Source organism: Helobdella robusta, assembly GCF_000326865.2.
Source record: "Helobdella robusta unplaced genomic scaffold HELROscaffold_4, whole genome shotgun sequence".
Taxonomy (NCBI): Eukaryota; Metazoa; Annelida; class Clitellata; order Rhynchobdellida; family Glossiphoniidae; genus Helobdella; species Helobdella robusta.
In genome coordinates, this window is record NW_008704902.1 from 1,585,612 (window position 1) to 1,606,567 (window position 20,956).

Below are 20,956 nucleotides of genomic sequence, written 5' to 3' on the forward strand. Positions count from 1 at the left end.
TAAACTCATACTACGCACCAGTAGATAAAATAAAATGCACATAAATAAAATAAAAATGTACGTTACACACACATACATACCATCATATATACACCACACACACACACACACACACACACACACACACACACACATACACACACAAACACACATATGTGTATAATACATACATATATATAATAAAAAAAAATAATCAAACATACCTAGACCTACACAGACATATATTAACTTAACAGTATTACACAAGTGTATCTTCTAAAAAAAGACGAGCTTGGAAAATCATTTTTGGGATATAATGAACCTCCGACCAAAACCTCTGACTCCGACAAACGAGATCTACACAGTTTCAAACCATTTCAATGGGTCTAATTTAAAGCCAGCACACCAGTCTGATTAAAGGCAACTGGTCCTATTCTGCCGAGACTTTCTTGATCAACGTGACAACTAACTAAATTCTTCGCCTCATTATTACCTATGTTGAATTTATCTAAGACCATGTGGATCCTTTGTTGTATACATATAAATAGAATATATATATATATATTCTATTTATATGGTTGTACACAGTAACCTAAATCGACCGAATAGTTATGATTATGTAATACTGAGCATGCGCTATAGTTCGATTTTTTCAATGTGACGTTGACATAGTAAATTGTAGCTGGTAGTTTTTTGGTTTATCGGGTTAGAACTAAATCTCCTGAGCATGTATACTTTGATGATGGAAATCCTGATGAATAAACAACGTTCGCTAGGTATATCCTATTGACATAACGACTAATTCCCTTCTGTCATATATAATAATTATAAACCCAAACGATCGTTTTTCTCCTTTTCACTTTTTAAATGCTGTTAAATATTCTTACGCTGAATCTGCGTTTGCTTTTTCTGACCCTTTCCTCTGGAACTCTCCACCACCTTCTCTAACTCACTTTTAAGAAGTTAAGAGCGGATCTAGAGAAACGTCTGTTTGTGGAATCATTGGGGAGCGCTGTTGAATATCGCGGAAATTGTGCTTTAGAAATAGTTTGATTGATTAATTTATTGATTGACTGACTGATTGATTTTTTGATTGACTGATTGATTGATTGATTGAATGAATGAATGATTGATTGATTGATCGATCGGTTATGAACTATGAAGTCATGACAAGATCTATCTCTCCAGCCCTATTTTTTAGCTAACCTGATAAACCAAAACATCCAGAGTTGAATTTACATTCGTTTTTAAATTAATTTGTTTTTAATAATTTAATTTAATAAATTTTTAAATTATTTATTTTTATTATTTTATTTATTATGATGGAAATTTTAATAAACTAGCTCTAACCGAAGGTTTGTGGGTTCAGGTCAACATTTTAGATTTTATAATTTTTTAGCTTTCTTTATTTTATTTTTCATTTTTTATTTAGCTAATTATCAATATTATAATATTAAATTTAGTTTTCAATAATAATAGCATTTTTTCTTTTCCAAGAATTAAAAATTAAAAAATTGTTTATTTACCTTTTGACCTTTCAACTTGTTTTTACCCAGAGTTTGCTTTTTTGTGTTTGCTAATTTTGGTATTTTAAATTTTAATTAGTCATCTATTTACACATTTATTAATTATTTTTTAATCACTTGAACTGGACTGCAGAAGACAAAAGTACATCAAAAATATTTTGCAATCTTATCATTTGATTCATTATTAAAATAAAATTTAGAATTGAAGAAAACATTTCAGTTTTAGTTTAAACTTTAAAATAATAAAATCTTTTAAGCTTTGTTTTTGTTTAGCTTTAGACTTGAACTGTGCTTTGCTGTGCTAGCTGCAGAAAATATTTTTTAATTCAATATTATTTAAAGCAGGTAAAACAAATTTTATTGTAAGTTTCAAAAGTCATAATATTTAGATTTCAATTAATGGTTATATTTTTTCTAAGAACCTCCTAATTAAACCATCAGAATATTTTTAAGGATTTGCATCCAATGTCAGTAAGAACTTCAATATTATAATATATTTTGTTGAATTGCAGTCATCATGAGTGAAAAAAGTTTAAACAAATCAACATACGATTATTGCCAAAGTGTTTTGAAAGAGCTGTTGAAAGAAGAGCATAACAAGTACTGTGCTGACTGTCAAACCAAAAGTTAGTTGCTCATTGTATGTTAGATGTTGAAAGTTTGATTATTAAATGTTTTTTTTTTTATAATTTATTGTTATCAACAATTTTTTGTTTGTTAGTGTTGTTTTTAATTTGCTTACTTTGAAATAATGCATTTGTTGATGGAATTGTTAATCTCAATGTTAATATTTTAAATTTATTAATTATTTGTTTATGTGTGGTTTCACCAATAATTTTTCAAAATGAAACATCTTAATTGCAGGTCCACAATGGGCATCATGGAACATAGGAGTTTTCATATGCATCAAATGTGCTGGCATACATAGGAATCTAGGTGTGCACATTTCAAAAGTCAAGTCCATTACACTTGATATTTGGAACAATGACCACATCTTTGTATGTGTATTTGTATCTTTGTATTTTTTTTAAATTTTCTGTTAATAATTTCATTCAAATTTTTACTTTGTTTCTTTATGTTTTATGGATTTATAAATAGAAACTGAAGGTAAATAAAATATTTTTATTAAATTTGAATTATTAAATTTTGTGCAGATGCTACAAAAAATGGGCAACAAAAAAGCCAACGAAGTCTATGAAGCTACATTGCCTAAAAATTTTTGTAGAAATCGGTTAGATTTTATGATAACTGTTTTATATTTTGTTGTTTCAAAGAAAGTGGCAAGAAAAATGTACAATTTTTCAATTTGGCTTCAAGCTTAGCTTGTTATTTCAAACCTGAGATCATGAAAATGATTTTTTCCTATTTTCAAAATTGGTGATGGTAATTTACTCTGATGATAAACTGTTGTTCATTTCTTATGAATTGGCTTTTAACAATTGATTTTATTTATTTATGCTTGTTTTATGCATGGGTTTCAGGTTGCCATTTATGAAATATAAATGATGTTTTTTTTATCTGAACGTATCTTGAAAAATTATTCCAATCACGGCAACTATATTTTTTTTGCAGTGATATAGAATCTTGGATAAGATGCAAATACGAATACAAAAGTTTCATGTTAAAAGATTGGATTCCTCCAACACAAGATGAAGTTTGTTTCATAAATTTAAATTTTTGTTAAAAAACATTAAAAAAACTTTCCAATTTACAGAATGTGAGAAAGAAAAAGCATTGCAAAAGTTCCAAATCTAAGAAACAAAAAATATCTGAAGAAGTATATGCACACTCCACCAATATTTTTAATTAATTAATATTTTTAATTTGCCTTTTGATTTATTCTTTTCAATCTCGTTTGTTTATTAGCATATTTTATAGGTATTTTCATTTGAATCTGTAGCCTGCCATAGACAATTCAGTACGGAACAACCTAGTCAGAACGTGCTTCAAAGATGAATCGGGGGATGATAAAAATCAGACGAAATCTCCCACGATTGCTGAGGCTAACGATGTTGTCTCCTGTCTTTCTGATGCTGTCCAGGATAAACAATCAGTCAATATTGATCTGGAGAACGTAATAAACGAGGAACGCCTTTGTTATTCTGTTAATTTAATTGATTGTTCAAACGATGTGACGACGAAATCGAGAAGAGGTCATACTCTCTGCAGTAGTTTGTGGGAGTAAGGGCAGCTCGTATTTATTTTTTTTCCTTTCTAGGTTATTTCTTTGTTCCGCGCGCTTTAGTCTCATAAGCTGTACTTAATTATTCGCATTCGAAGTAAATCTACGTTGTGATTTTTACCTCTTCACGTGTGTGTGATTAATAAAACTGTTATACTTTTTCACATTCTTTTTAATATATTGATTCATGTCCTACTTTATTCATTTTTTCAATAAATTTGAAACACATTACCATAAAAATAAATTTCACTTTATCATTTACGATTTTAAAAATTAAATGTGGTGTGCAGCTGATTTAGTTATTAACCAACATTATATTCTCGTGCACTGTTGTAAATTTAATATTTAATTGTTAGCCTACATCTCTTAATTACGATTGTCTACATAAAAGCCTACATCTCTTAATTACGATTGTCGGATTACAGATGAGAATTTAGATAAGCACTGCCTGACCTGAACGTTGAGCACATATCGTTTGGGTCGTAGTTGGGAGTTTGTCGTAGTCGTAATTTTTCATCCGACTTTAAAACTTATGAAATTTTGTTCAGAAAATAAATTTTCAAACTTGTGTTTGTAGGTGATGACTGTAGTAAGGCAGGCAAATATTTACAATATTACTTATTGATTACTTTATTAATTTTTATAGCTAGCGATACATTGCGTGATAATTAGACGTTCAAGCATAAAATAAAAATTAATGGGTTTCAAAATGAACTAGCGGCAAGTGGATGCAATTTCTTATGACACGCAACGAAGATTTTTTACTCTCAACTATTGCCATTTCTTGCTCCTTAATGTTTTTGACATTCTTCGCTAACTCAAGTTAAAAATTTTTTATTATCTTCACTGAAATGTTTAACCCTCTTCTATATCTTCAGTAACTGTTTATTTTTACAAAACTGCTTGGTTTGGAATAAAATCACGTTGAGATTAATCAGGGTCACGAGAAAAGAGGGTGTAGGAATGTCTCTCTTCGGTGTGCCGGATACGTCATTACTGCTCTTGCTTCCGGTGAAATTTTATAACTTCGGTAGGCCAATGCCGGAATAGCAACCATGATTATGATGGAATTGAAAATGATTTGTCGAAAACAATAGATTTATACATTTTTATAAGTTTAACTAGTTGTAGTTAGTATGTAGGGAACATTATATTAACAATTAATAATGATTACGATCAAATAATTTTTATATAATTACTACATAATTTCGTTGAAGGGATTGAGTAATTTATTTCAGCAGCGCATTTATCAGGACGACATGGCATTATAACTGTTTGACAAACGGACAGTGGGTCATGTTAGCACTATATCCATGTGTTAACAGTATAATTTATATACTTATGCGTGCCTCAGTCCTTTTAAAATGATAAAAAGCGAAGTCTAGTGAATCTTCCAAGAATTGCTCTGCACGGAAAATATTCAAAACTATTATAAGAAAGATAATGTTGTTAATCGAATTGGGAAATTGTGGAATGGTTTGAGTAAAGATCTTGTGAATGCTGAAAAATGCTGGTGTGAATGAAATAGAAACTGAAACTGGATGTGTTTGAAAATTTTGATTTGAAATACGACTGGAAGGAAAAAGGAAGGAAAAATTGATTTAATTAACCCATATGTGTAACTCTCTCTCTCTCTCTCTATATATATATATATATACACATACAAATATATATATATATATATATTTGTGTGTGTTGTGTGTGTGTGTGTGTGTGTGTGTGTGTGTGTGTGTGTGTGTGTGTGTGTGTGTGTGTGTGTGTGTGTGTGTGTGTGTGTGTGTGTGTGTGTAAACCATAATGTATTATCGTTTGTTCTGCAGCAAAAGTTTGTTTTAAATTTTTGATGTTTTATTCTATTGTTAAACGTTGAAAATTAATGTTTGAAAGTAGATAATATTTTATCGCTCTTCCTTGAAAGAACTTCTTGTGTTTTTTCCATTTTTTGCATTTGTTTCATTTTTTATGTCTGTAGCTGGGAATAGTACGATTGACGAATTTGCAAAGAAAATTTACGTTACATGATAGCTAGCTGTTGCGTACCGGTCCATTGTGAGGCTGTGGTTGTCAGACTTCAAAGGCATAAAATATCATTGTAACTGTAAATGGAGGAAGTCACTGTATGAATCTATATGGTTATATTGTCATACTTCACGAACGTTTTACACATGACTACTCTGCACTGTTGATAATAATTATTTATTTATATCAATTTTAAAATGTGTAAATAAACATGAGTAATCAAACTAATATAAAATTATAATGAACTTGAATTTTGTCAAATGCTGCATTACGCGCATACACACACAAATTAATACATTTGAAACAATATCGACTACTATAGTATTTTCAATATTCTCGTTGTCAAGTTTTCATTGTAGTTTTCATATTTCATAATTACTCAATTAATTTTGAAATTTTGAAATAACTGAAACATATTAAAGTTTGTATTTTTATGAACGCTACACGAAACATTCAAATCTTCATTTTGAAATCTTTTTTTACAAAATAATTGACTGCTAAGTTTACACAACAAAACAAAAGAAATTTACGGCTACGTTCAACAGTAAAACTCCTTTGTTTTAAGATTATTACACAAAAAATGTCAACAAAAAGTTGCGATTACATGACATTTCTCTGGAGATTATCAAAAAAATTAAAAAAGTTTGAAGCGATTAAAATCGTGGGACATTGCCTAATATTTTTTCCAAACAAAAACATCGAATGTTGGACGGCGTTTGAGTTGTTTAAAAATTTAGTGGCAATAGGAAAGGTAAAATTTGATTCACCATCCAGAATCAAATGGGTCCTCTTGGTAAACATTCTCACAGAGATTGGAAGGAATGATCTGGCCAAAGAAGTCGATAAATTTGGTTTGTTCGAACATTTCTTAATATATTAAAAAGTTAAATTTTTTAATAAATAGCTTTATTTGCTTTATATATTGTGTTATCAGTAAGTTGTTTTGTTATTTTTCCTTTTTTTTCTTTCAATAAATTCTCTAACACCTTATCTTGAATTTTTGTGTTAAGGCGAAAATTATCAAACAGCAATCAACGATTTTAAAGGTACAAATTTAATTTTATAACATTTATTACATTTTAGCTATTGATTATTAAAACAATTGATACTATGCCCTTTGATCAGCTCTACTAGGGTTCTTCAATAAAAACACAAACACGTTATTGCGGGGCTTATTCTTTTTTTGTGGTGTAGCTCAAGCGTGACTAATTGTTTTACTCACGAGCCAAATAATCAAAACAATTTTCTCTTGCCGGACGAACAAATTTTTTTAGTTATTAAATATTTAACGCAAAGCAAGAGTTGACAGTTAATGAAGGAACTATACAAATAATTCCAAACCAAATGACGACCTTGATGTTTTATTATCTTATTTTATATCTTTCGGGCTCAATGTTTTTTCAAAGAAACGGTGTCTGGGCTTGAAAGATATAAAATAATATACACCAAGGTCTCGCTATTCCTTCTTTCTATAGTTTAACTTGAAATATTAAAAAATCTTGATGGAATTTGGAATGTATGAAACATCTAGTTCAGCATCTAGTTCTACATTAATAAAGAAGCTTTTTTCAATACTTCCTCCTAATGAGAATCGTCATTTATTTGCTTCACTATCGTCAAGTTAGGTTTAATTAATATCGACTGCATGATAAATACAAACAGTAAAAAATGGAAATATTTACGAGGATAGTTTTTACAATTTGTTGAATAAAGTTCAAATAAACGTTTTTTTTATTTTGGGAGCGCATTTTTTGGGATTTACTTACAATGGGCTTCAGAATTGAATGTCAGTTTAAATATTCATAAAAATTGTCATATTAATAATTGTTTGAATTCAGAAAATAGAAGCAACCTTCAAATAGAAAACGAACTCAGCGATGGCAACTGTCTCATCAAAAAGGGTAATCTATTTATTTAACAAACACCAGCTACACATTTAAATAAAAATAATTATGTCAATTAAACATTTAAAGGAACGTATTGCAAATTCTACGATGTAGTTGTCAAAATGTTCAAATATCAAAAAAATGAAAATGACGAAGCACGCTACTCGCGAAGGTCAAAATTCATCGAGAAAGCTGAGATGCTGATAACGTTCGATGATTTCAATGTTTTAGGTAGTTGGATTAGAAAATAGCGTGAAATACCCAAGCAATAATTCTTAATTTTTAGTTTGGTGAATTTTTGAAACATTTAATTCGTTTGTGAATTTCTTCAGGAAATTCGGACTTGTTTGTGATCATGAGAGACAACACACCTCCATTTTTTGTTGTGACGTATTTTGAAAACAGAGATTTAGTAGAAGTTTATAAAAAGAAGCAACAAGAGAGTGTGGATTTAAGAGAAATTATAAAGTTTTCAAAAGAGGTAAATGTTTTAATCGACAACCAGTTCATTAAATTCATTAAATGCGTTAAGTTTTATAATATTCGTAATGAAGCTCCGAAGGAGTTGAAATAATTTGAATAAGACAGATTGCAAACGGTATGCGATACTTACACGCACGTGGTGTCATGCACTGCAGTTTGAAAGCTGAAAATATTTTAGTGACGGAAGACAATCACATCAAAATTTCAGGTGACATTATTTGGTATTCAAATAAAGGTGTTAAAATATTATGTTAAATTATAAGAAATTTTTTAAAAGTTATAAATAAAATTTTTGAAAATTCAATCCAGGATTGTCATTTACTAGAATCGTTGCTCAGTCTTCTGGAGAAAACGACAACGCATTTCATTTGGATGATGGTTCGCTTTAAATTCAAAGCATTCAATCATTTATTAATTTTTATTCAAATTACAATAGTCGTACTTTTTTAATATTTGTAGTGAGCTAATATAACAATAATAATAATCGTAATAATAATCACCACACCTGACCAGGTTATAATAACCTTAGTTCATTCAAACCATTTAATTATTAACTATTAACAAAGAAAATGAGCTCTAACAATTTTTATTTTTCAAACATTCCAATGAGCAGACATAATAATAGCTGTAAAGTGGATGCCTCTTGAAGTTTTGTTGCACAGACAATTCTGCAAGAAATCTGATGTTTGGTCGTATGCCATTGTATTGATCGAGATGTTCACTTGTGGCCAGATGCCATATAAAGGTTAATATATTAATGTACGTAACGTGAAGAGGTTTTGAGAGTTTGATACGCTTTTCGATGCACTATTATTATTTTTAACAAAAGTTGAAATTGATTTGGGGAAAATAAGAGTTGGGAGTAGGTTTTGGAAATTATTTTTTCGAAAAAAATTTCTAACAAGTAGTTGGAATTGACACAAAGATCCAGTTAAAAGCAGCTTACATGTGTGTGTAGTGTACTCATAAACAAGTTTATAACTTTTTGCAATAAATTTTTAAAATTTCTCATTCGAATAAAAATTTGTTATAAAAACGTTAGTGTCTGAATTATAAAAATGAATAAAAACGAAACTTTCAAATGATATGTGTGCGTTTAAGCAAATAATAACTAAGAACATGACAACCATTTTTATATTCATTATTTCATTTTAACACGTTTTAAAATTCTAACCATCCAAACGCACTTTGAAGGGTTATCGAACGAAGCGACAAAATATTACTTGATGGATGGTTTTCGTCACGAACGACCAGAAAGTTGTCCCACCAACCTTTACATTGATCTTCTTCTAAAATGCTGGGACATCAACGTCATGATGAGGCCTGATTTTGAAAAAATATTGACTATTCTTGATGACAATTCAGATTTTCAAGGTGAACATTTTAAATTAGTTTAAAATTATAGGCAATGATTTTTGGTATATGTATGTATATAATAGTGAATGCAACGAAACTCTAGTTTACGAAAAGCTGGTACCCACAATCATTGAATCGAAAAAGAAAAATGATATAAGAAAATCTTTCTTGCAATGTGATACGACGAGCCTTCAAAAGAGACCCAACAGCATATTCCCAGAAGAATTTCATTTGCCGACAATGAGCAAAATTGAAAGGTTGTCATTAATACGAATAATTGGATCTGGCGCTTTCGGCACTGTTCATGAAGGTTAATATTCTTTACGTCTCATAAAAACATTTTATTAGAAAGAACATTCGAGCGTGAGTTTCATTCTACAAAAACTTACGTCACTGGCTGGATGATTGAGTTTTATTAGGGACTGGTTTACAAATATTATAACACTTGGTGCACGCAATCTTCAAATCTCTGCTAGCATAAGTCGCATGATTATTTTCAACTTGATTGAATTAGCTATTCTCGAATACAACGGAAAAAATTTGTTCGTGGCTGCCAAAACGTTCAACAACCAGACAACCACGATGGAGGAATTCAACACAGAAATAGAAATGATGAAATCGCTGCGACACCCAAACATCGTGCACATGATCGGAGTTTGTCGTATGAATGACTGCCTGTACATGGTCACTGAAATTATGGCAGGTGGTTCTTTACAAAAATTCTTGAGGGAAGATAAAGGAACTGCTATCCAAATAAAGGATCTTTTGAATATTGCGCTACAGGTAATAAATTGAAATTAATTTCATCTAACAAATTTGTAAGTAAATGATAATAATTGTTCGTAAAAAAATTGTTTAATTCTATTTAATATGGTTTTATATTGCCTTCTGTTTAAATAGTTTTTTTGAAGCTTGTTTGTTCTTTCAAAAAATAGAATCTGACAGACGCAAAATTTCTTTCAACATGCAAAACCAGTGACCCCGTTATTTTCTTGTATGTGTGATGATTTCGAATGATTTATTGAGGTTAAGTGAGAGATAGCGTTGTTTTTGGCATGTAATTAATGGGTCGAGTTCTGATCGGGTGGTGAAATCGAGGGTTTAATCGGTGTAACTTTTTGTTACTAATCCGCAAAAACAAATAAATTAAAAATCAGAAAAACTAAGTGTGAATTCTGTATTCTGTAATTAAAACTCTTAATTCTTTGTGGTATTTGCTTTTGTTGGTTAGAACCAGACTGGGGTGTTTGTACGGACGAGATCAGATATTGGTAACAAGCGCGCGTTTGTTAAAAGGTATATGTTAAATCTTTTTTCTAATTCTACGACAGAAGAAAAGCAGTTAGCTAGACCAATTAAAATGCTTCAGTTGAAAATTACACTAACTAGTTTTCTGAAAAATTTCAACTGCTATATTCACTTCAAGATTGTCAGGAAGTGTTCGTACTATATGTTTTCGACGGGCAATCCACATGGAAAATGACAATTTTTATTTATATTTATAATCAAATAATTTTTGTTATCACACGCTTATTATTTATAATTAATTAAATTATTTTATTTTAATTAGTTTTTAATTAATTAATTTAATTAATTTTAATTCAGCAAAAATATATATCTGATAGATATGCGGAGCAATGACATATTTGGAACAGAAATGTATTGTCCATAGAGATCTGGCTGCTAGAAACGTATTGGTTTCAAAAAACCATAACGTGTTTAAGCTTAGCGATTTTGGAATGGCAATCATTTTAAATAAGAATTTCTTCAAAACAAATGGTTAGAAATTGGTTAAATATAATTCAATAAATAGCGTAATAATTAGAGACGCCTGGTTCTGCTGTTGTAATGGCTGGCTTCGAATGTAAAGAGATCCCCGCTATTATCATTTTACGATGTTTCTGATGCCTGGTTCTCACGCGTATTCTCAAACGTCGTTGAAACCTCTGAAGCAGGTGCACAAAAGATTGACCTTTAACATTTTAAACACAGTTTGTTCTATTCCTGTTCGTTGGGCCGCACCTGAAATTTTATCATCCGGGAAGTACCATTTGAAGTCAGATGTGTGGTCATTTGGCATTTTCCTAGTAGAATTATTCACATACGGAAACGAGCCATACGATGGTAACTAAGGACGACAATAATTACAATCATTTGTATTAGCTCAACCATAATTAATTAATAAAAACCCAGATTGGAACTTACAAGAAGTGAGAGAAGGCGTTTTGAACGGTTCAAAACACCGACAACCACGAAGCTGCCCCGATCAAATTTACGTCATCATGTCAAGCTGCTGGTGCCTGAAACACACGAACAGACCATCTTTCGACGAACTCAACAATTCCTTAGAGACTTTCAAAAAAAGTTTCGGAATTTATTTGACCACAAGTGTTTTATTGTAAATTTAACAACAAAAATGTTGAGGTTATATTTAAAAATTGTTTTAATTGCATAAAAGTTGCTCATATGTATACGATAAAATTATATGATAAAAATAATTTAATATCTTATAAATGAATTCGTAAATGTGATACTTGTAATATAGGACTGTAATTATTGTATTATTTTGTAATTATAATTATTTTATTATTTTGATTTTTCGTCAGCTTTCAAATCATTATCTAATGTTATCAACTGACCTGTTACAAAAATTTAGCTATACAAACTGATGATCTATATATAAAATACATCTTTTAACGAAATGTGCTGGCCATATATATAAAGTATATATATTATATATATATATATATGTTGTGCTGGATATATGGTGGCACTGTTCATTGCTATCTCTTGTTTTAGTCGAAACTGTTAAAATTTTACTACTAATAATTTAACTGACTAAAAAAATACAAAACAGAAACATTAATTAACTCTATTAAAGTACATTTTCAGCTTTGATCAGTTTCTAATTCCATTTTTCAATATTTCGTATCGCATTTTTATATATAAAACAAAGTTCGTAACTAATCTTTAATTCATTATTATCCAAATTTTACCTTATATACCTTATACGGAAAAAGCATTTTTTGGTTAATTCTTCACCATTTCAATGTAGTAGATTATCAAACCATGCATCTAATATTTAATATTAATTATATTTTTGTTTCAAAAATGAATTTGAAAATATAAACTGAGATTATAATATTAAGCGCCACACTATTATTTAGCATCTCTTATTAAATATGCCTCATTAATTCAAAATTCGGTTTATTATTTTTAAATATTTTATTTTATTGCTCTTTTTTTAATTCGTTCTGTTTACGAAGAATGAGATGAATAAGAAACAAGTTGTGAGTTTTTAAATTTTCTGCTTCATCATCTTGCAAAATATTAATTTCATCAGTTTGTTTTCCATATTTCATTTCATCAACAAAATCAATTGATGGATTTTTTTTATTTAAAATTTGAAATAATTCCAAATGTTGATTACTGGCAAACGAACAATGTTGAATTGAACGCGACCAGGACCTCAACGGATCATGCCTGGAAATGGCGTTGGAAGGGGAACGGCTTTGCAGAATCGGTGAATGCGAGTTAGGGATTCAATATTTGGAAGCAGCTGTGAATGTAGGAACCAATGATTTAAAAACACTCAGTGCTATATACAGCCAACTCGGCAACGCATATTTCGTACTGCAAGATTATGCTAAATCATTAGAATATCATACTCATGATTTGAATTTAGCCAGGTAAAAGTGATAAAAACACACCTTTTTTTAACTTTTTTTTATTTTATTTTGTTCTTTTTTTATTTATTTTATTTATATTTAATAATTATTATTAACCAACCAGATTTTTATTAAAATTAAAGACAACTTTTTTATTTTTAAGATCAACTGGAGACAGACAAGAAGAGGCAAAAGCTAGTGGTAATATAGGTAACACTTTAAAAGTTTTGGAGAAATATGAAGAAGCGTTTGCTTGTTGTCAGAGACATCTCGATATATCACGAGAATTAAATGATAAGGTATCACATTGCTTATTACATGAATTGATTATTATTTATAAATAAATGATGCTTCAATTTATCAGAAATGTTGATTCATTATGATTATATAAATACATTATGTTTAATTCATTTAAAAAGGCAAATGAAGCAAAAGCCCTGTATAACCTTGGTAATGTTTTTCACACAAAAGGCAAACAACTTGGCAAGGCAAGCAGACGAGATCCTGGGGAATACCCAACTGAAAGTAGAGAAGCACTTGAGACGGCCATTCGATATTATGAGTTTGTTTCTTAGATTTTTGTTTTGATATTTGTCATAATATTCAATTCATTATAATTGTTGTGACAACAATTGCAAATTTTTTAGGGCTAACTTAGCACTCATCAGGGAAATGAATGATAAGGCCTCAATGGGTCGAACGTTTGGCAACCTTGGAAACACTCATTATTTACTAGGAAGTTTTCGCAGAGCTATCAGCTATCATGAAGAGGTTAGTTTACTTTTCAATATTTTATAATTTTTTAGAAATCATTTTGGTGCCTAGGCTCTTAAAAGAAGTTTTCAAATTATTTGAAACTTATGAAAATTTAATTTAAGATGTTTGCCACCTCTTGTCTATTTACTTATTGACAGTTTAATAAATCAAATATGTAGAGACTGACTGTGGCCCAAGAATTTGGAGACAAATCTGCTGAGAGAAGAGCATGCAACAATTTGGGCAATGCTTACATGTTTCTGGGAGAATTCAAAACTGCTGCTGAACTATATAAGTTACTATTGTTAATTGAAATGGTTCATTACTTCATTTATTACTGCATCTCTTCGTGTGCCTTTACTGTTTCCAATTTCAGTTCACATTCTTCTTTGCATAGTCAATTTAATTTAGGGCGGGCCTAATTTTTAGTAATTTACTTAAAATTAAATAACGTTTTTTTCTTCCCTATTTTTCTTTTTTTCTTTAGACTGACTAATGAATGCATCTTTATTGTTTAAACATTCAGTTGCTAATCTCAATCTGTTCCTTAATTTTATAAAATAAACTTTTTTGTTTTTACTTAAACACAAACTTTTTTATATGTCATCAGCCTTCTTTAAACTCTATGGTACTATTTATTTTGCCTCTACACTGAAGTTTCCTTTATTTGCTACCACCTTATGACTGGTGAATTCCTGAACAGATTCTATCTATGCCTGATTGAAACATCTCCATGTAGGTTGATAAATAAAGTCTTTCACTGGCAAATTATCATTGAAACTATTTTTCTAAACTGATCACAGCGCAAAAACTTTTATTGTCGTAATTAAATTTATTTTAACTTAATTATTTGTTCATTTAAATTATTTTTTAATTAACATTTTAAAATTTGTATAAAAATTATTATCTAGAAAAACGTTAGATTTGGCTTGCATGATGAATGATAGAGCATTAGAAGCACAAGCATGCTACAGTCTTGGCAACACATACACCTTGCTGCACCAGTATGAACTGGCCATAGAGTACCACTTGAGACACCTGAGGATTGCCCAGGAATTGAAGGACCAGCTGGGAGAAGGCAAGGCCTGTTGGAGTCTGTCAAATGTCTATGCCAGTACTAAAAATGCTGATATGGCCATATCCTATGCTAAAAAACATTTAGATATTTCAAAAGAGGTGAGTATTTTGGTTATTGCATCAGTCTATATTGTAACATTTCATGTAACTAATAAATTTTGAAATTTCAGGTTGAGGACTCCAATGGTTATGCGCTTGCCCAAGTGAATTTGTCAAAATTGAGGGCATTGGTGAATACCTGGGATGATTCAAGCTTCAAAAGAACCAACAGGTTTCATGAACTACAAACAAATCATCTAATTGATTATTTTAGTTGATAAGTGGTCTATACTATAATAATTTGTTATATATGATGTGCCATTTCACATTTCTACATTAAAAATTGAGTTCATGTTCCACTGAAGCTCTACATATGACGCTATATAAATTTTTAAAAAATAAAAAATTTTGAAGTTGTAGCTTGTAGCCTTGTAGGTGCTATAAATTTGTATATTCAAAAGTAATTACTAGTTTATCTCTTAACTTTGCAATAGCTACAGAGACAAGACAGAAACAACAAGAGAAGAGGACACTTATTCTGTTGGCAGCAGATCTAGAAGAAGGAGCATGGAGAACCTAGAACTTGTCCAATTAACTCCTGATAAAGTTTGTTGATAAGATAATTTTTTGTTTTTAAATTTTTGTTCTGGTATGTTCGATTTGATAAACAATACTTGTAAATTTACAGCTTGCAAATTTTTTCGACAAGTTGGCTGTTTCTCATTTGTTGTCCCCAATGATCATTGCTATTTTATTCTGCAATCAGAATTGCAGTATTTTTAACATGGTAATTTTAAGAGCAGTTTAACGTGAATCACACAGAGCAAATCACTGTTTCGAACACCAGACATTTCAATGTGGAAAAGGCAGTTCAAATCATCAAAAAGTATGAATGAGAGTAAGAAGTACAAACCAAATAAGGTTCCTGTATGCACAATGTTAAACACTTTTTTAACAGTATCTCTATAAGTCATATTATCTTGTATAGTTTACTGAATAATGAAATATGAATAATAAAATAATGAAATATACATTATTTAAATTGAGTTGATCAAACGAAGATACGTTTCAACTCAATCCAGTTATATTAAAAATAATATTTATTTAAACGTCCAAAAACCAGAAGCAGTTGTCGATGGATTCTGAGGAGGAGAACTTTTTTGACCTGCTAAGTCGTTTTCAGAGCCGGCGCATTGATGACCAACGCTGCAGTTCCAGTGTTTTGGCAGGAACACGTCTGGTGGCATCATCGAACAGCAAGCACTCTTTATCATCAGAGTATGAAGATGACGACAAGGAAAATCATCATCTTGCAGCTGGTTTATAATAATTCACTGAAGTTTTTTTAGATTAGAATTAAAACGTGAATTTTGTTAGATTTTGATAACCATTGTTTGAGATATTCCGTGGTCCACAAGTTAGTTCATTGGTTATGACAAATCAACATAAATGCTTCTCTTGTTTACAATCAGATAGGAGCAACATATTCCTTTAGTTATTCATTGGTTTATTTATTTTGCAGCACGTGGGACTAATTTGAACAACAACAACAGCAGTCGACATGTTGATTTGGAGGAAGAGTTTCTTGACATGATTGCTGGCATCCAGGGATCACGCATGAATGATCAGAGAGCTGAATTCAGAGGCTTCCTACCTCCACCACATCCTGGCAAACGATTTGGAGGGATGAGTTCTCAATATGCAAGATCATCACCCAGTCATTCATTGGGTGGTGGTTCAGTGGCATCTGGTGGCACGGAAGCAACAACCTCCTCAGATGATCAGTTCTTTGAAATGCTCATGAGATGCCAGGTATGCTCCTCTTTCATAAATCAAAATCTTATTTTTAAGTTTATTTATTTTTGCACTTTTTACATATTTTATTTTCAGGCTTATGCATTGATATATTCAAATAATTATTAATACATTCGAAACTATTAATGACTGATAGGGAGCCAGGTTGGATAACCAACGTACAGTTATGCCGAGCAGCCGAACCATACACTCAGCCCCCACTGTACCTGATGAAGATTTCTTGAATCTCCTGCAAAGATTTCAATGCAGTCGATTGGACGAACAACGATCTAGACTCCCCACAATTGATCTTCAGATTGTTTGTAACTCTGTAAAAAACAATCAGTGAATAATGTCATCATTTTCGTCTCAGAGATATTATACAAATGAATCTTCATTGAAATCTGTAGTTTCCAGCTGGCGGTACTTATTTCCGAACTGTTGTTTCAAGTTTGTATCTAGAGCAGATCATTTTAACAAGTAGATCAGCTTGCTCTAAATCATTTGATGGTTGATGCGAGTATCATGGTATAATACATCAAGTGTTTTGTCCATTGGGAAGATCACGTTTCACGTGAAAATTTCATTCAAGTTATTTAATGTTAGGCTGATAAGATTTTTTTCATGATATCAAATTAAGCTACGTGGTTAAGTGTTGTGATTGTGTGTTTTATTATCTAATCATTTAATGATTTTATTACATCTCTTATACTTACTTAATTTAAATGATTGTCTAAATGTGATTATTCATTTCGCTGAGTCTTCAGAGGTATCCTTAAATGAATTGATAATTAATTTTTCTACATACAAGAACTTCATTTAAAAATTTTATAATCTAATTAAAAACATGAGACTCTATTGAGTCAATAAATTGTACAAATATGGGACGTCAACTGTTATTTTATTTCACCAAGTTGAAACAATTAAACGCCGTGGAACAAATGTTCTTAATTTATTCTGATATATATATAAATATATTATATAAATATATATATATATATGTGTGTATATATAACTAATATTAAAGATACATGGATATACTAAGCTAAAAAATTATCTGGAATATGATAAGTGAATGTATATATTAAATTTAACTAAGTAAAACTTCACGTTGAATTATATTAATTTTATCTCATTTTCTGTGAATTTTATTTTCAATGAAACGTTAATTAACAGCTTGTTTAGATTTAACATTAACATGTTATCTTAACATATACGTACACCTTTAAAATCATATGTATATTAAGAATATCCAGTATTTATTCGCCAGAAATGTGTTAATGACTTGTGAAGATTCTAATTGCGTTTTACGTTTTATCTTTTTATTATATTCGTAAGTACTTACATACGTATACATATATACATACATATTTAAATGTGCGTTCGTGTGTGTGCGTCTACGTATAAGGTACCCACAAATATTAATTTTTACGATGTATTTAGCTTAAGGAGGCAAATTAATTGTATTCCGAAAATTGTGTGCGCCAATGACTTGTTCTCCTTTTGATAAATGATTATTTTTGTGAAGAAAACTTGTATTATTTAATTTTATTGGACTATCTGTTCCATACAAAATATAAAATGACAACCAAACTGGAACAACAACTTCAACGAACCGACATGAAAATGCTCCGATGGATGCAACGAATTAGTCTGTAGGACCACATCAAATCTACCGAAATCCTGCGTCGTGCTGGTTTAGATGATATAAAGGACGAATGCCGGCAACGCCGTCTGCGGTGGTTTGGTCATGTCAAACGAAGTGGAAACAGTGCCATAACTTCTCTTGCAGATGTTGAAGTACCTGGCACACGTCCCAAAGGCCGTCCAAAGAAGTCCTGGTCGCAAACAATCGAGCAAGACACGAAAGCTCTAAATTTAAATGAAGTGGATACAACTGATCGTCTAATTTGGCGCAAAAAGTTGATGGCAAAGAAAACAACGTCCTACCTCAGGAAACCGGGTCTCTGGACGCAAAACGAAGATTGATTGATATCTGTTCCATAACAGATGGAGATTATAAACGAGGATTGATTGATATCTGTTCCAATAGCTAGGGAATCAGGTTGAGTTTCTTCCGAGTTGAGAATTTACAGAATAAAAAATGGAGAAGCTACCAAAAAATCTCTAGCCTGTTTAAGCAATGGGCACTCTTGAATAAATCATGTCACGCAAGGCTAAGGGACATCTTAAATGTACATGACTATAGTTTTCTGAAAATATATTGTGGCACCACCATGGATATATATATAATATCCATGGGCACCACTCGGCATTTTTCTATATCTCGTAAAATTTGTATGCATGAGGTTGTTTTATATGATTGATTAAAACAAAATATCAAAATTTCAAATACATTTTGCACGTCATATAAGCCAACTAAATTGAAATAAATTTAAAATAGAAAAACTGAAAGAAAAAATAGAACAATGTACATGAATGCAGAGCATGTTTCTGACTTTTTTTGTGATATTTTTGTGCTTTAGTTCAATTTTATGAACATTCATCATAAGAAACAAATTATTTATATTAAAAGCAAGTATGCACTCACATTACATTAAACAATTACTCAGTGGTATCAAATTTATTGAACAGGCTTTATTTATACTGCCAATCTCTCAGATAATATAAATTAAATTGCGATCACAAATTATCCAAAAAATTACTTAAATTAAAAGATGAAAATTGCGAAAGATATGAAAACATGAAGTTCAAACAAAACAGAATCATTCATATTGTTTATTACGCCAGTCCTCACTTTTCCTCACACCATTCATTTTCACGTCTGACCTGCAATAATTAAATTTTATTAAATATAAAATTTATGGAAATCAAAGAAAAAAACAGGAGAAAAGGAAAACGTTTTAAATAGGCACTAACTTGTTCCTCTTCTGCAGCGGTAAAATCATTCTTTATATTAAAGGTTTTTCTGATTTCTTCTGGGGTTTTACCCTTAATCATGTTAGCCACAGTTTTGCAAGTAACATCAAGCAGCCCTTTGATGTCTAGATAGTTTGCAGCCTGAAATGACGTTAAGTTAAATATTAGTGAAGAAAAATAAATTTAAACTGATGAAACTTACCAGGATCAGTTCGAATAATGTTCCCTGGTCCACTTTGAGAAATTCTTGGTCCCATGAACATATGTCATCAGTTCTCTTGTCCTTGGCATCATCATCATCAGGGGTTGGTGGATCATCTTTATGATAAGTACACCACTGAATGACCCTCTTTAAAATGCTGCCATTCACATTGGGCAGGGGCACTGGTTCTTCATCCGAATCATCAGTTACCAAATCTGTGTTTGCATAAACAAATTTTCTTTTACTTTAAACCGAAATTCATCACTAAAAATCAGGTTCCTCTAACAGTCTAACTACCTTAACTATGGCCTACCTACTGCTATTCTTTAACTAAGCTTAAATCTTAAACTTAAATGGTATATTCATTTCATAATTAATTTATTAAATTTTTTTATATTATTTTAATAGCCACAAAATTATATTTGTCACACCTCCCCAAAAAAACGAAACTTTTACCTTCCAGCATGGTTTTTATCATGACCGACTGCTTGGCAATCTCAATGTCCACCGGGAAGATGTCGTTGTCTGAGCTCTGTAGCTTGATCTGGGGCATCTAGTATAAATTAAATATGAAATAAAATAAATTAATAAAATGACTAGGAGTATGCTCCAGAGATTAAAAAAAAATGGTGAACAAGTTAACAAAATTGACAAATAAATGAATAAAAAAATAATAATATACCTTAGCTTTCTAGAAAGTTTTTTTGCAGAAAGAATCGAAAATTAAGACGAACGTCAAACACAAAATACGCTTAATAAGTTGTGGTCCTGGAACACAGAAAATAAAAATCGATAAAAAAAAGCATGAATAAGTTAGGTAATAAATTATGTGAGTTTCATTTTCTATGAAATTTCTGTTTTTGGTGATTAATTGATAATTATTTAACAAATTCACATATCACTTTGTTTAATTTTAAATACATATGATATTTTGATTAAATTATAAAAAATTTCAAGCAGATTGTTACAAGTTGAAACTTTTTATCAACAAGTAATAATAAAAATAACAATGTTAAAGAATAAATTTGTTAACACGTATTTTTAAAGTTAAATTTAACAATTTTACTCTGGTCAGAAAACTTATCGAAATAACTATCTATATAACTTTC

The 20,956-nt window shown here is 30.5% G+C and overlaps 4 protein-coding genes across 4 annotated transcripts; 3 read left to right on the forward strand and 1 right to left on the reverse strand.

The window, feature by feature from the left end:
* Positions 1-2,022: 2,022 nt before the first annotated feature.
* Positions 2,023-2,827, forward strand: HELRODRAFT_66893 (hypothetical protein; the record flags this gene model as incomplete). Its single annotated transcript, XM_009024240.1, has 3 exons — positions 2,023-2,131; positions 2,370-2,503; positions 2,660-2,827. 3 exons carry the CDS (start codon positions 2,023-2,025, stop codon positions 2,825-2,827), a joined length of 411 nt encoding a protein of 136 aa, XP_009022488.1.
* A 7,090-nt stretch (positions 2,828-9,917) lies between these two features.
* Positions 9,918-11,833, forward strand: HELRODRAFT_66923 (hypothetical protein; the record flags this gene model as incomplete). The annotated part of the gene is made up of 4 exons (XM_009024246.1): positions 9,918-10,214; positions 11,057-11,210; positions 11,424-11,555; positions 11,625-11,833. 4 exons carry the CDS (start codon positions 9,918-9,920, stop codon positions 11,831-11,833), a joined length of 792 nt encoding a protein of 263 aa, XP_009022494.1.
* A 773-nt stretch (positions 11,834-12,606) lies between these two features.
* HELRODRAFT_185030 (hypothetical protein) lies at positions 12,607-18,316 on the forward strand. The gene is given in 14 exon segments (XM_009024469.1): positions 12,607-12,721; positions 12,897-13,120; positions 13,263-13,398; positions 13,519-13,661; positions 13,747-13,870; positions 14,035-14,150; positions 14,767-15,031; positions 15,103-15,203; positions 15,466-15,577; positions 15,794-15,892; positions 16,095-16,290; positions 16,494-16,783; positions 16,923-17,733; positions 17,749-18,316. The coding sequence occupies 13 exon segments, from the start codon at positions 12,704-12,706 to the stop codon at positions 17,112-17,114; spliced, it is 2,016 nt and encodes a 671-aa protein (XP_009022717.1). The 5' UTR covers positions 12,607-12,703; the 3' UTR covers positions 17,115-17,733; positions 17,749-18,316.
* Positions 18,317-19,519: 1,203 nt separating this feature from the next.
* Positions 19,520-20,400, reverse strand: HELRODRAFT_67291 (hypothetical protein; the record flags this gene model as incomplete). Its single annotated transcript, XM_009024307.1, has 4 exons — positions 19,520-19,555; positions 19,646-19,786; positions 19,848-20,062; positions 20,304-20,400. 4 exons carry the CDS (start codon positions 20,398-20,400, stop codon positions 19,520-19,522), a joined length of 489 nt encoding a protein of 162 aa, XP_009022555.1.
* Positions 20,401-20,956: the final 556 nt, after the last annotated feature.